Source organism: Anthonomus grandis, chromosome 3 (assembly GCF_022605725.1).
Source record: "Anthonomus grandis grandis chromosome 3, icAntGran1.3, whole genome shotgun sequence".
In the NCBI taxonomy this organism is placed as follows: domain Eukaryota; kingdom Metazoa; phylum Arthropoda; class Insecta; order Coleoptera; family Curculionidae; genus Anthonomus; species Anthonomus grandis.
This window is the reverse complement of record NC_065548.1, coordinates 18,110,246-18,124,711: the sequence shown is the minus strand read 5'-3', so window position 1 is coordinate 18,124,711 and position 14,466 is coordinate 18,110,246. Positions and strand designations below refer to the sequence as shown.

Sequence of the window (14,466 nt, the reverse complement as noted above, 5' to 3'; positions counted from 1 at the left end):
ATGTTACAACTGGTTGATACTTTCCCTTAAGGCGGATGTCGTTAACTATCTTCCAGCACTAGCTTTGTTTATTTGGCGATTTATTCATGCGAACTGAATAATGAGCTTATTTGCAGAGTCTAATTAGACGGCGATATAATGAGCGGTAGGATTTAAAGTAACTGCTAATTGTTTAATAATGGTAATTTTTTCTTTGTAGTTAAAAGATATTAAAGAGATGTTGAGAGCTCTGTAACAATTAAGAGCTGACATTTTATGGGACTTAGAATGATTCGAATTAGATGGAATAATGTGGTCAGTTTAAGTCGTCGGTAACTAGTTTCAGTTTTTGAAATATTTAAGTCAAGAAAATTAATACAATTATTTGCTTTTATTTCAATAGTGAATTTAATATTAGGGTGTAAGTTATTAAGGAGATCTAAAATAATATTTCGTTGAGAATTTTCAGTATTAATTATGGCTAAGCAATCATCCACGTATCGGAGCCATTTTCTAACCCTATTGTCAGCTAATAGAGAGGTATTCAATCTTAGCGAAAAGTACAAATTACCCTTTAACGGTATATTTGATATTGTAAAAAGCTGTCTAAGCGACCAAATAAAATATAATAAAAGTACTGAGTACTATGTACTGAGTGAGGCTAGATCAGTAAGAGAATTGATTGAGGACTGTGGGATCAATTCCTTCTATTTTGCTTATATTTCATTTATGGCTTATTAAAACTGTGCGTGCTATTTCCTCCTAGGAAACAAATATAAAATAATCAAGGTATAATAATAGTAGATAATTAAGTAATACCTCCGAACGTACCACAAAATCAATAAAATGTCGAGGAATAGTGATAATAATCTTTCCTGGATCGGTCGCATTGAATATATCGTTCAATTATCTCTGTGTATGTTTTGTAAAATATACGAAAAAGTGTCAGAGATGAAAACTTATTCTCATGAAATTGGTGTAAACAAAATATTTTTTTTTTAATTTTGGCGAACAAAAAACTTGATTTAACCGCGACCTTTCCTATCCGGTGGAAGCTCTCTCGAAATACGAGTATACTGCTTGAAATAAATATTAGTTTTGATTTCAAACTTTGTCCCCTAATATGTTTACCTCGATAAATACGGAAACTTACGCTTTAAACAAAATATCGCCAGCGATCATATTGAGCTGAATTCTGAACTTGAGCATACTATTGTCTTGCCTATGCCTCATATCGTATCCTTCCAATAAAGCTTTTTTATGTATTAATCCTGCTCCAGCGTATTCCGCGAGATTTAAGTCCACAAATCCTAGCTGAAAAAATGACAAGAAATGTAAAACTATTGTTTGCGTCAAAATCAATAGATTTAGAATGTTCCCTGCTTAAATATACACAAAATTTATTACGAAACTGTATAACTACAAAGGATTACATAGCTTACCTTGGTAAAACTTCGCCCTCCCTTGCATTCCTTCCTAATTGAAATTCTTAGAATGCATTTCTCCATAACTCCTGTAGAGGCATTCGCCATCATTTTGCAAGGAAAAGAAAATTTTGCGTCCCAGTGAACCATATGATCTCTTACTTCTTGTCTAAAATAAAATAGATTAAATAATATTAAAAAAGTGACCTAAATTTTTTTAGTAATCAATTAAAGTTTTTAAGTGCTTTTATCACATGTTAAAACCTTGAAACTAAAATTAACTAAAACTGATATTAATAAAACTTCCGTTGGAAAATAGCGCAGTGTACTACCAAAATTAAAACTTTCAGTAAATTGTTCCGCATTATTAATCAATTTTGGCCTCGATTCAAAAAGATAGTTTGTGTATAAACGCAGCCATATTTTTGTTAGTTTTTTTTTAACTTTTCGTAAATTTGAACTTACTTGACAGAAATATAGAGACCAAGTTTATTTTAAGTTTTAAATTTAGATATTAGGATAGTTTTAAAATTACAAATGCCTTTAATAAAAATAAGGCAGTGGCAGTTTTAAATTTGAATAAGTGACTCTTATAACTAAGATACAATATAACTAATTTATATACAAGTGTCGACATGAATGTCTTTTTACCAAAACCCTTATAAAAACTGCAGATAAGAAGAGCACATAATTTCACATATAAACACCATTCTATCAAGAAGACTAAACTTATTTCAAATTAACTACTAAAATATCTGTGACAAACTTTATCAAAAGCTTTGTCAAGGTCCGTATCAATGAAATGAACCTAATGGCCAGATTCGATTTACTAAATTGCAAATTCTAGAAAATGTGCTTAATTAGTTTATCTACTAAAAAAAAAGCGGTTGTGGCCACTCATAAGTCAAACTCTTAAAACATTATAATGTAAATAGTTTCAGCCAGTAAGAGATGATGATGGAAAATAGTGATACTCTGGTAACTATACTATTTTGTGATCATTTAATTCTATTCACTATTCTTAGTAATAAATAATACTAAGAATAACTAAAAATGTGCAAGAGAACTTATCATAAAAAGAGTTAGTCTAACGATAGGAAACCTACTCCTTATCAAAAAAAGACTAGAACAATCTTTATAACAAAGCCAGGTAGAAACTACTCTGCAAAAGAGTCCAGACCAATTTTTTTTCTCCTTTCTTAATAAAGACAATAAAAAAATATGTGCAAAATGAACATACTAATATGTTTAAGAGACCTCCTAAGAGAAACATAATGTAAATGAGGTAGGAAGATATCAACTGGTAACACTGTAAAAGCCATATTTCAATCACAGCGAAGCTTATAGAGGTTAATGCGCCTAAACCAAAAATAAGTGACCATAGGAGAACACGACGAAATGAAATGTCTGCAGTGTCATCGTGGACGATCAAGATTTTATTTTATTGTAGACGTAAACCGATCTACTAATCAGTTATGTCTTCAACATAAAAGCTAACTACATTCGTCATTAATTTCTTCATAAACGTCTCTATAAACAAATATTTGTTCTATTATTTTTCCTAGCTGTAGATTATTTTCAATAGAACATCTAAAGCACTTTCTCTTTCTCTAAATCTATTAAACCTTGACCGTATAGATCTTACCAAACAATAAACGATAATTTAATACACATTATTCAGCTTGGATAAAGACTGTTTAAACAAATCATTTCTTTAACTGCACCCATCCGCGATAATAAATATCCAACGTTAGTCTAAATGCATCGAAAAACGGAACACATCCTGCCGCGTTACTTCCGGTCGACGGCTTATTTGTTTTTATTATTATTCCTGGCATCAGTCCCTGGTTAATTTATTTTTGTCCGATTAATTTATTCATTTCGTTCTGTATATGCCTGCCAACCTAGCGCCCCGCAGGACGTTTCGAAAAGAAAAGCCAATCCATCGCGTGTGTCTTGGAATCATAATGTTCCTGTTAAAAGGCCACGTAAAGCTTATGTAAGATTAGGTTTGTGTAATCGATATTTGAAGAAGATATTTGTATGCGGGATCAGGGTTTGAAACAATATCGTCTAGGAGAAAACTATAGTGAGAAAATATTTAATGAACCAAAAAAGTATGTACCTATGACAATTCAATAATCATTATAGATAGTATTCCACATAGTACAACGCAATGGGTATGATGGACAAAAGTCACATAAATTCCGAATGCTGTAACTTTTATCTTAGCTGCGTGATTTAAATACAAAAAAGACTCTAGTGCGAACATTTTTCAACTGTTTGATTCTCTATTATTTTACTCTTAGTTATCTTAGATCATTGAAAGGCTAGAATTAGCATTACTGCCGAACTATTGGCAGTTTGTTTTCTTGCAATATCTCTGATGCAATGATGCCAAATGCTTCTGTAGAAAAAAAAACCTTTATAATAGTTACTTATTTTAACAGACACAAAACAATACTACTTCCTCTTTAATAAAATATGAAGCATCTTTTTAAATAAAATAATATGATTAGACACTTTATAAAGAAGTCAATATTCTTGTTAGATAGAATTCAAGTTAAATAAATGTAGATAACGTATATTAGAGAAAAGGGCAACCACGCCGCTCGATCACATTGTTGATGCTACCGACACAAGGAATATTTACCAGTAACGTCGTCAAAAAATATTTACATGATAAATATTTATTAATAATAGGTTATGCTTTAAATATAAATTATATTACCGCTTACGGATTCTTTATGCTTTTTTTTAAGGTACTTCACTAGAGTCAAGGTACCTACCTACATATCTAATCTAAAAGGCATTTTTATGGAAATAAAATATTTTATAATTATTATATATAGATTTCTTAATAATTCTTGTTTTAAGATACAATTTTTTAACATTTTAATACACTATTTTTCTATTAAGACAACAAGAAAAGATAAAATCAGTTCTGTTAATAAAACCATAGACAAAACTCGAGTTTTTTATTCCTTATAGCCTATTAATGAATAAGTTTTTTTCAAAAAAATATCTGAATTTAAAAATATAAAGATTCTCGTATTTCACACACACTAACTTCACATTCAGGTTTTTTATTTCTATGATCCCTTATTCTACCTTTATGATGACGGTTCTCTTCATTTGACAAGATGACATTTCGCGCATCACTGAGCTTTTGCTTGCGGTGTCGCCATTTCAAATTTTTTAGAAGCAGTTTTAGGAATAAAAATGTTAATACTTTCTTTATTTGAAGATGTTATTTTTAGAATAGCTTAAATCTATTTCTATTTTTAATTCAAATCCAACACCAATACGTTAAATTAAAATTATTATATGTGTTTATATACAGGGTGTTTCAGAACTATGGGATCAAACTTCTGGGGGTTGTTCAGTACAACAGAAGAAGAATCAATTTGAGTATAGGAACCCATGTCCGGAAATACGTCACTATACGCCACTACGGCCCTAAGACGCGTTAAAATTTATAAAAAACATTAATTACCTAAATAGGATCTCCTGCATTTATTTTTACCTTTTGTACATGATACCATAACAACAATTGTTTAAAATCAACGCTTATCAATGTGAATTCTCAATATCATGTTTAAAAATTTTAGAGCTTACAATTTTTAAACATTTATTGCTAATGGAAAACTTTACCAATCAAGAATTGGCGGATATGCATTTGGCATACGGAGCAACAAACTGCAATGCACGAGCAGCATCGCGGTTGTATCATGAACGTTATCCCGAACGACGGCATCCTGGATACAAAAAGTTTATTGCGGTTTATCGGCGGCTCGCTGAGACAGGCATGTTTAAGACCAAGATGCATGATACTGGTGTTGCTAGAACCGTAAGAACGGTCGAATTTGAAGAAGAGGTGCTTCAGCGAGTTGCCGATGAACCATCAAATAGCACACGTGACGTCGCTAAGAATATGAATACAAGTAACGCTTCTGTCTGGCGGGTACTACATGAGCAACAACTCCATCCTTACCACTTCCAGAAAGTTCAAGGTATGACTGCAGCCGATTATCATCCTAGAGTTCAATTTTGTCGATGGCTTCTGGATCACATCATTGCACAACCAAATTTTTTACGATATGTTTTGCGGACGGATGAAGCCTCTTTCACAAGAGACGGTATTTTTAATAGTAGGAATAGCCATGTTTGGGACGAAGAAAATCGTTATGCAATTTTTCCAAGAAAACATCAGAATCGTTGGTCTGTCAACGTATGGGCAGGCATTGTTGATGATTATTTAATTGGGCCATACCTTCTACCGGAACGGTTAACAGGCCCTATTTATCTGAGTTTCTTGGAGGAAGTTCTTCCACAACTCCTTGAAAATGTTCCACTAAACGTTAGACAGCAAATGTGGTTTCAGCATGATGAGGCGCCGGCTCACTTTGCTGTACAAGTACGCGAGTATTTGGCTCAGCGGTTTGGGCACCGTTGAATTGCCAGAGGTGGAGCAGTTTCTTGGCCTCCTAGGTCACCCGATTTAACGTCGCTCGATTTTTTCTTGTGGGGACATGTAAAGTCTTTAGTCTACGAAACTCCAGTAGAATCAGAGCTAGACTTAATTGGTCGAATAACAGCAGCATTTGAAATCATTCAAAACGAGGATCAAATTTTTAGTGTAGTCCGCCGAAATCATGTGCGGCGTTTAAATCGGTGTATTGAGGTTGGAGGAAGACATTTTGAACAATTGTTGTGATGGTATCATATACAAAAGGTAAAAATAAATGCATCAGATCCTATTTAGGTAATTAATATTTTTTCTAAATTTAAACGCGTCTTAGGGCCGTAGTGGCGCAGTGACACATTTACGGACATGGGTTCCTATACTCAAATGGATTCTACTGTTGCACTGAACAACCCCTAGAAGTTTGATCCCATAGTTCTGAAACACCCTATATAGCTAAAAACTTCTTCTTTCGAAAATGTGTGTAAACTTGACAACAGAGAATTGGTGAACATTTTTGTAAACAAAACACCCTCTTGCCCCTGAGCACATGTTGAACTCAAACAAAGTTGTAGATTACTGATTCTAGTTAGTCTTATTTCAATGTTCTATGTTAGTAATGCATAAACAGTCACAAGAATAAAAACAAATCTTCAAAAGAAAATATCGTAGCTCCTCAGTTATTTAATATATAGCCATTAATTGACTGCAGAAGTTTATTAACCTAGTAAACTTTGGTAAATTCTCCGCACATAGATTTCAGCTTTTCAGTGGCACTTTTCAATTACAGTTTGAGAAATATAATTCTCAGCTTTAAAGAGAAAAGGACAAACCAGCAAAATATCATCAAACCTATCATCTGGCAAACATGAAAAAAATTCTGGTGCACACAATGAAATTCAGATGGGATCTGTATAGGCTCTAAAAAGCAGTATTTTCTCCAATTCTGAAAGAATAATCATTAGATACGGTATTTGGTACAATATTCCAGTTCAGGCTTTCTCATTAGCCTCTTCAGGCAAATATTTCATGGAAGCATTGGAGTGTTTACGCATTGCTGTAATAATATTTCTGTTATTAGTGACTTACTGTGAAAAATATTTTGCTTCTAATTAGTAAATAACAAAATAAATAAATTTTCAAATAAAACACAATAGTTTTGCAACCTTCTTTTCAATCCTTTTATGGCGTAAGCAATTGTTTCCCAAACGAGCCAATTATCTCAAAATTATTCGGCCGTACTCGATGATACCTCACAATAAGTTATCACACATATCTAATATCTAACTTTGGAAAGTGAAGAGTGTGTTAAAGAATAAAGAAAAAGTAATTTTATATAATTACCCCTTAGTAAGCGTTGATTTGAAAATTAAATAAGGAAAGTCTCTATTTAATTACATCTGAAATTTGAGCAAAGATAGAAGCAAATAAAGGCATGACGAATTTTTGTCATTTATGAAATCGAAAGTAGGGCTTGTACAAATGCAATTGTTTGTTCAAGCCAGTAAAGTCAACATAATTCAATTGGACAATGAAGAAGAGCTAAATGAAAAGAAATAATTAATTAGGTTAATAATACGAATAAAGTGAATGCAGGGAATTATTATATAAATCAATTCTAAATATTGGTTAAATTTTAAAACGACAAAAAAAGCAGAAATTAGCAAATGCAAATGATGAAAAGATCTAAGTAAGTTATAGATCTCAGTAGAAACCTTTTCGTTAACAACCTAATTATTGTCCAAAATAAGTAATAAAGAATATTTTAATATATCACATATATGAGAAGCATTTTATTTCATAGAAGACTTAAAAACCGGATATAGAAGGATTGATTTAGTATTGTGTGTTTTAGAAGCTGCAGAAGAATGTTAACTTATTTTTTAGAATTCTTAGACTAAACTAATGAGTGCAATATGTTATAAAGCATGGCAAGCTTCTTATGCAACTATCTGCTTTGAAGAGTAATAATATTGAATGAACTTTCAAAATCATAGCAACTCATTATTTGTGGCTTTTAAATAAAATTTATTTATCTTGAACTTTCTAATGGCCTATGCAATATGCACATAAATAGTAATCTAAATGGAGCCCCGCAAATGAACATAACAATAGTCAAGTTTCCCAGGACATTAAGGAAATCCTTTGTACAGCATTTAATAAAATCCAACAACTAAAGTGATTTACCATAATTGATATATGGGGTATAAAAGATAAGCTGAAACTACACCTAGATTTTTAATTTGAGATTGATTCAAAAGAAATACCCTTAATACCGTTGAATTGACGTGACAGGTTCCTATTATAGCTGAACACCATTAGAGAGATTGATATTGATCTCTGTTATAAACTTTTTATAAAAGAGCCCATATTTAATGAAAATAGCATTTCTCCAACAACAACTGGATACAGCTAGAGGATCATGAATGAATCCAATTATTTGTAAATGGATATTTTAATAATCCATAATTTAACATTTTAAAATATATTCATACTGATGATAAAGAGGTCAAGTTACTTACATTTAACAACCCAGTAATATCCCTTTAATTAAAAAAAATCTCCGGCTCTTACTAATTGAGTTGTTTAAAGACAAACAAAATGCGAAAAACACTGTGATCCATCAACAATTTGCAAATTAAACAAGTTGCCCTTAACACACATCTTTATGATGGCAAATAACTCCACAAAAGAATGGGTAAACAGATCGTCAGTCGTTCTCCATTGTCTACCTAAGTGCGAAATAATTATAATAGCGTAATCTATTGTATTATGATAGTTAATAAAGTCAACGAGCGCTAATGTAAACTGTATTGTAGTAAATATGTACACGGTGTTATAACGCTATTCGCGTGTAATCTATACCAGTCGGTCGACCTCGGCAAGGACGTTCAGAAATTTCTTTCCACGGTGAAATACCACGGCGAGAGGTCCGATTTCAGACTAGTTTGTGGTAAAATAAGCATCTGACTCTCAAAAAGAATTGGTTTTATGTAACACCTGGGAAATTTTTGATTTCTTTGAATGGATTTCAAGTAAATGTCACAATAAATAGGTGCAAGATTGGAAAATTTTTATCGAAATTTAAGTTTATAGTTAATACGTAATACGTTTACTATAAACCAACAATCAATATATGAGATCATAACAATCCATCAAAAGGTTATCAACTAACAATGACAACTCATTAACCTTGCTTTAGTTATGGTATGTCGTGTATTTATCTCCACCTGATATAGACTAGTATATAAATAATTAATATAAAATTGTTAGTGCTGAAGAATATCTCTTGCCAGTTTTTTGAAAAAAGATATTTCATAACTGTTTCCTTATGATCCACGCTTTTATCGGTAGGCAAATATTTATGTGAAAAATGTTTTAGTGCACCTAGTTTAATGAGAACGCTTCTTGAATCTTTATATTTTAATAAATATATGGTTACATATACGATGTCTTTCAATGGTTAGATACGAACTAAATTTTCCAAAAGAGTTTTTTTTCCTCATTAAGAAAGAGAAGTACAAAATTATTTTTAGGCAAATGTAATTAACGATGTCTGAATGTGTTGGTAAGTTCTGAAGGTTTCCTGCAATGCACGTTAATATTTGTTTACTGTGATACATCTAATGTGATTTTATATGTCTTTTATCATATAAAATTAAATTTTAAAAAAATGTTTTGAATTAAAAGAACGTCGAAATGTTATGTCATTTTTTTAGTATGATTTTGTAACTGTATTTTGTATATAGTTCTTTTGCAATTATTCTGACTGTGGCTTAAAAAAATCCTAATAAAAATAGTAGTTTTGCTGAAGTATTTTTATATCTATTTCTTCAAACTTATCACTTTCATCTTCATTTTAGCAAACTGCGACGGAAATTTAATTTAATGCATAATGGATATTACTGCCTGTTTTGTAATTGTCTATGTCAGATTTGATCTAGCCTTTTGTTTAAAAAAGACATGTACCATTGTTTTCTAACTTATTGTTTTAAAAATTTCCGTTCATGTTTAGAAACATACCAGCACGTACATTATCGAGCAAGAAGCTCAAAAACCCTGGAATCGAATATCGAGACACCGAACTGAAATAAATGATATTGAACTTCCCCTTAACATATACAGCATTGCAAGCATTATAAGTAGAATTTTAGTACATGGAAAATAGATCAAAATAGTAACGAAACTACTAAATGGACACTGGACACTGCATACTGAGGAGATATATGTGATGTAAATGATGAGTAGGAATTACCTTAGATAGACAACTACAATGATAAGTTTATAAACAGTGTTAGCCATAATGGTTGGAACTTTCATGTTTTGCAATTACAACTAATGATAGGATGGCAAAAAGAAAATATGATTCAAACTATATCCATGAGAAAATTATAGAATTTTAAAAACAGTGTAATAAGCAGTGCAATATTGCTACAAGATTGAAGTCCGTAAGAATACCTTGTCAAAAATAATTAAAGGATACGGAATATTTGGTCACACGATCCCAGGAAAAGCACTGGATATCCTAAAATTTTCACCTCCATCCGAAATTTTGTGAATTTTCCAATATATCAGTACGGTCAATACGTAGAAGACTGTGTTTTGGTGAACATAAGAGCTACAGACCTGCAAAGAGGTCCTTTCTACGGAAAAAACATGAAACTTCAATCTGCAAGAGAAACATTTTAGCGATGAATCCAAACACAATGTATTCTCTAGTGATAGAATAGTATCACCAGAGGATCGAATTGAACTTAGAAGCTTAAAGTGCCAAAGAGTAAATACGAAATACATTTTGCCAACAATTAAACATGGAGGTGGTAATGGGATGCTTTTCTTGGTATGGTATAGACTATAGACAATCTTTATATCGTTCAGGTATTCAGGTTATTCTGACTAATGAAGCCTTATACATTTCAGGCAATGAAGTGATCCAGATTTAAATCCAATCAAGTATTTATGGAAATTTCAGGATTACAAAATCTGTTTCAATCAAAAAAGTTTGTTCTTTTTTTACGTCGAAACCATTTTGGCAGATATTGTAGATCTTTTTTTAGTTCTAAATTTCTTAGGAGTTTTTTTTGTTCGAGGGTGCGTCAAAATTTTTACCAAAATACATAGTTCGATGCTAAAAGTATTGCTGATGCTTTTGCAGAGCATTTTCAGTCCATTTTTGAAAAACCATCAAATAATGACATAAACAACACAGTTTTTACAAATAATGCTTTTAATTTTTCATAAATTACAGAAGACAGTATATTAAACTGAGCCAGACAATATTCCTGCTTTTATTTATAAAGGTCTTGCTGAATATGTGGTGAACCCTCTAAAACATATTGTTAATCTTTCATTGCCTAGTAATCAGTTTCCTGACGCATTAAAAACAGCACAAATAACACCTATATTTAAAGGTGGTAATAAGAAAGTAATCAAAAAATATCGTCCAATAAGTTTGATTAATGTCTTGACAAAAATCTTTGAAATGATACTGTATAATGACTTGTCTTCATCTTTAAATCCTAAAATATCCAAATTTTAGCATGGTTTTATGAAAAACAGATCCACTGTAACAAATTTATCTATATCAGAGCTTGCGGATGAAGCAATATCTAATAAAATTCAATTAGATAAGGTTGATCATCAAATATTGCTTGGCAGGTTGTCATTGGAGTGTCCAAAAATGTATATGGTTTTATGGAGTCATACCTATCTCAAAGAGTACAGTGGGTGAAGGTGGGCACTCAGAGATCATGGAATATGGTTGCTTCTTCAGGGATTCTCCCCAGGGAAGCAATTTGGGGCCGTTACTTTTCCTGTGTTTCATAAACACGCTACCTGGCTGCCTCTCAGACTCTGTTTGCGGATTACTTCAAGACCATAAGGACAGACTGTGATGCTCTCCAAAACGATATTGATAATGTGTGTAACTGGTTTAATGCCAACAAAATGTTCCTAAATATAAATAAATGTGGAGTCATTACATTTACAAGAAAAACAAACCCAATCCTATATTCATATAACGTCAGTAAATCTTATCAGGTAACAAGAAAAAATGAAGTAAAAGACTTTCAATCAAATATGAAATTCAACAACCACTTTCTTCATATTAGGAACAAAGCATTAAAGTCCCTTGGTTTTGTTATTAGAAACAGCAAGGGCTTTCAGCTTGACACCATAGTAAAACTATATAATGCACTAGTGAGACCACATCTTGAATATGCCTTAAAAATATGGATGCCTATCGAGATCATACACATAGATCAAATTGAAAGGGACCAAAAGCTCCTTTTAAGGTATTTGTATTTAATCAAAAATAACCATTATCAATTTATGATCTCTTACAATTATATGCTTGCTAGCAGGGAGAGACAAGCTGTGATGTTTTTGTACTATATGTATAGTTAATGATATAAAATTTAATGATGGTTGTTTAATAAATTATATCGATTTTAATGTCACAAAGAGTAGACTTAGAATCCAAAACTATAAACAAATATTTTATGCTAGTTCTAGAAATGAATCTCCTTTTATTTGTATGATGTCTTTGAGTAATTAAGTTCTAAGTGAGATACATGCTGATATGTTAAAGAAATTAAGTTTACTACATTAGGAATAATGAAAGTTTTTTCTTTTTTTTATATATTTGATGTGGTTTGGTGGTTAGTTTGTTTTAATATAATTATTATTATTATATAAAAACAAATTATCTTTTCTTTTTCTTTTCTAAGGTATAAGTTTTAAGAAATTTATGATTGTTACATGTATTTTAGGAATTTCATTTATGTGTATGTAATTTTGTCTTTACTTAGCTTTACATGTAATTACCTATTTGGTGTTTGTAAAGTATTGAATAAATAAATAAAATTGTACTCATAATTGAGTACAATTTTGAAAGTTTTTTACTTTAATTTTTCCAGAAATGCGCCATTCGTGGGAATGGAAGACTGGTGCTACTAACCTATGAACTCTGCATTTTTCTTTATAAAAGTAGGACTAAATTTATTTCAAAACCAGCGAGCCCAATATAATACATGCAACAGAGTAACTCTCGTAATTCCAGATAGATATTGCGCAGCACTTTGTCAAAAGAACGATCTTTCAATAGCTACAAAGTTGACAAAAGAAATAAAAGATTCGCCAAGCATTGTTAAAATACGTCTCAGGCGATGCCAATTTGAGAGAAATTGCTACATAATATAGGGATTTCTATAATTAGTACTTTGCATGGTTCGTCTATTTTTTATCTATAAAATTTGTAGCACATACGCATATGCACATACGTAATCCTTTTCAACGTAACTTTTTATTAATATTTTTATTTTAGGAAATATACCAATATTAATTACAGTGTTTTATTATTATTATTGATAAGTTTAAATTAGTGGAATAGGTGACTCATTTGATCATCTTTGAGTGGCTTATGCTTATGTACAGGAAAACTCAAAACTGGGGATAAAGAAAGTAAACAATAAAACTATAAAACAAATAAAACTAGTCTATGCCAAAAACTACTAAATATTACACCAAGCTAACCTCTCAATTATAATCAATACAACAGGTGATGTAATAGGCTATTCATTAGCTGTAATATCAAATAAAATAGAGATTTCAGTTGAATGGCCTGCAAGGTTCCCTGATCTTTTCTTTTTCAGCTTTTTTAGGCTTCTTTTAGGCCTTCAAATAAATTTCTCAGTTTACAAAATATCACCTCTTAGCTTCTCATTAATTACTGCAAGAAAACATTCACAGCTGTTTGCTGATTATTAGAAGATAGTTCCATATTCATTTTAATTATTGTCTTACGTTGATCTCCACTCTCTCACACAAAGCTATTATCTCTGCTCAAGAATTGAAGATTTTATGGTAAAGGTGTTGAAAATATAAACTACGTATTTATTTAAAATATAGACCCCACTATCGAAATAGCAATAACAACTATACAAATATTCATTACTCAAAATGTAACCATTAAAATAAAAAATTAACAAACGAAAGTCATTGTAGCGGAGCAAAATGTATGGTAAAATACCTTTTTAACAGGTTTCCTCTTATCAGTTTAATTAAAATGAATAACACGTCACTGAAAGTTTACAAGATACCGTATATCGCGAAAAAATTATATTTTTAATTGCACTAGACATACATAAGCTTTTATGGCGATAATATTGTTTAAACAAATTCTTATCAAGACACTTAGGTGAGTAATTAATAATATAATTTAAAGTACTTGTTTAACTAGCAAGAAAAAATAAGAAAAAATAACTAGCAAGTTATGACTAGCATATCGCGAATTAATTTATTTAAAAACAGTAATTTAATAGGTAATGCTTAATGATTTAAATTTCCTTTTTTTCAAATAATTATATCAGGAAATCCTATTATCCATTGAATAGAATTCTGATAAGACGACTAATTGTAATGAAGTTCTCAAGTATGAATGAATAAAGTCAAGGTCGTCCGTACGAACCAATTTTTTTTAATTCGATTAGAGAAATAAATAAACATAAGGGTCAAATCAAGCCATATAATTTTGATGAAACCATAATATTAAACCAATTTTCTACTGAGTTTAAAGGACATATCTATATTAACATCAAA

General features: G+C 31.1%; 1 protein-coding gene across 3 annotated transcripts in view; it reads right to left on the bottom strand.

Moving 5' to 3' along the window:
• LOC126733787 (uncharacterized) overlaps positions 1-14,466 on the bottom strand; it is a 57,855-nt gene that overhangs the window by 20,826 nt on the left and 22,563 nt on the right. For 2 of the 3 annotated variants that reach the window (XM_050437187.1, XM_050437188.1), the window contains exons 3-4: positions 1,422-1,572; positions 1,133-1,293 (exon numbers count right to left, since the gene is read on the bottom strand). In XM_050437187.1, the coding sequence (XP_050293144.1) occupies positions 1,133-1,293; positions 1,422-1,572 (312 nt within the window). Of the gene's footprint in view, positions 1-1,132; positions 1,294-1,421; positions 1,573-8,390; positions 8,592-14,466 lie in introns of those variants that run through there. The other variant, XM_050437189.1, reaches the window with a different exon arrangement.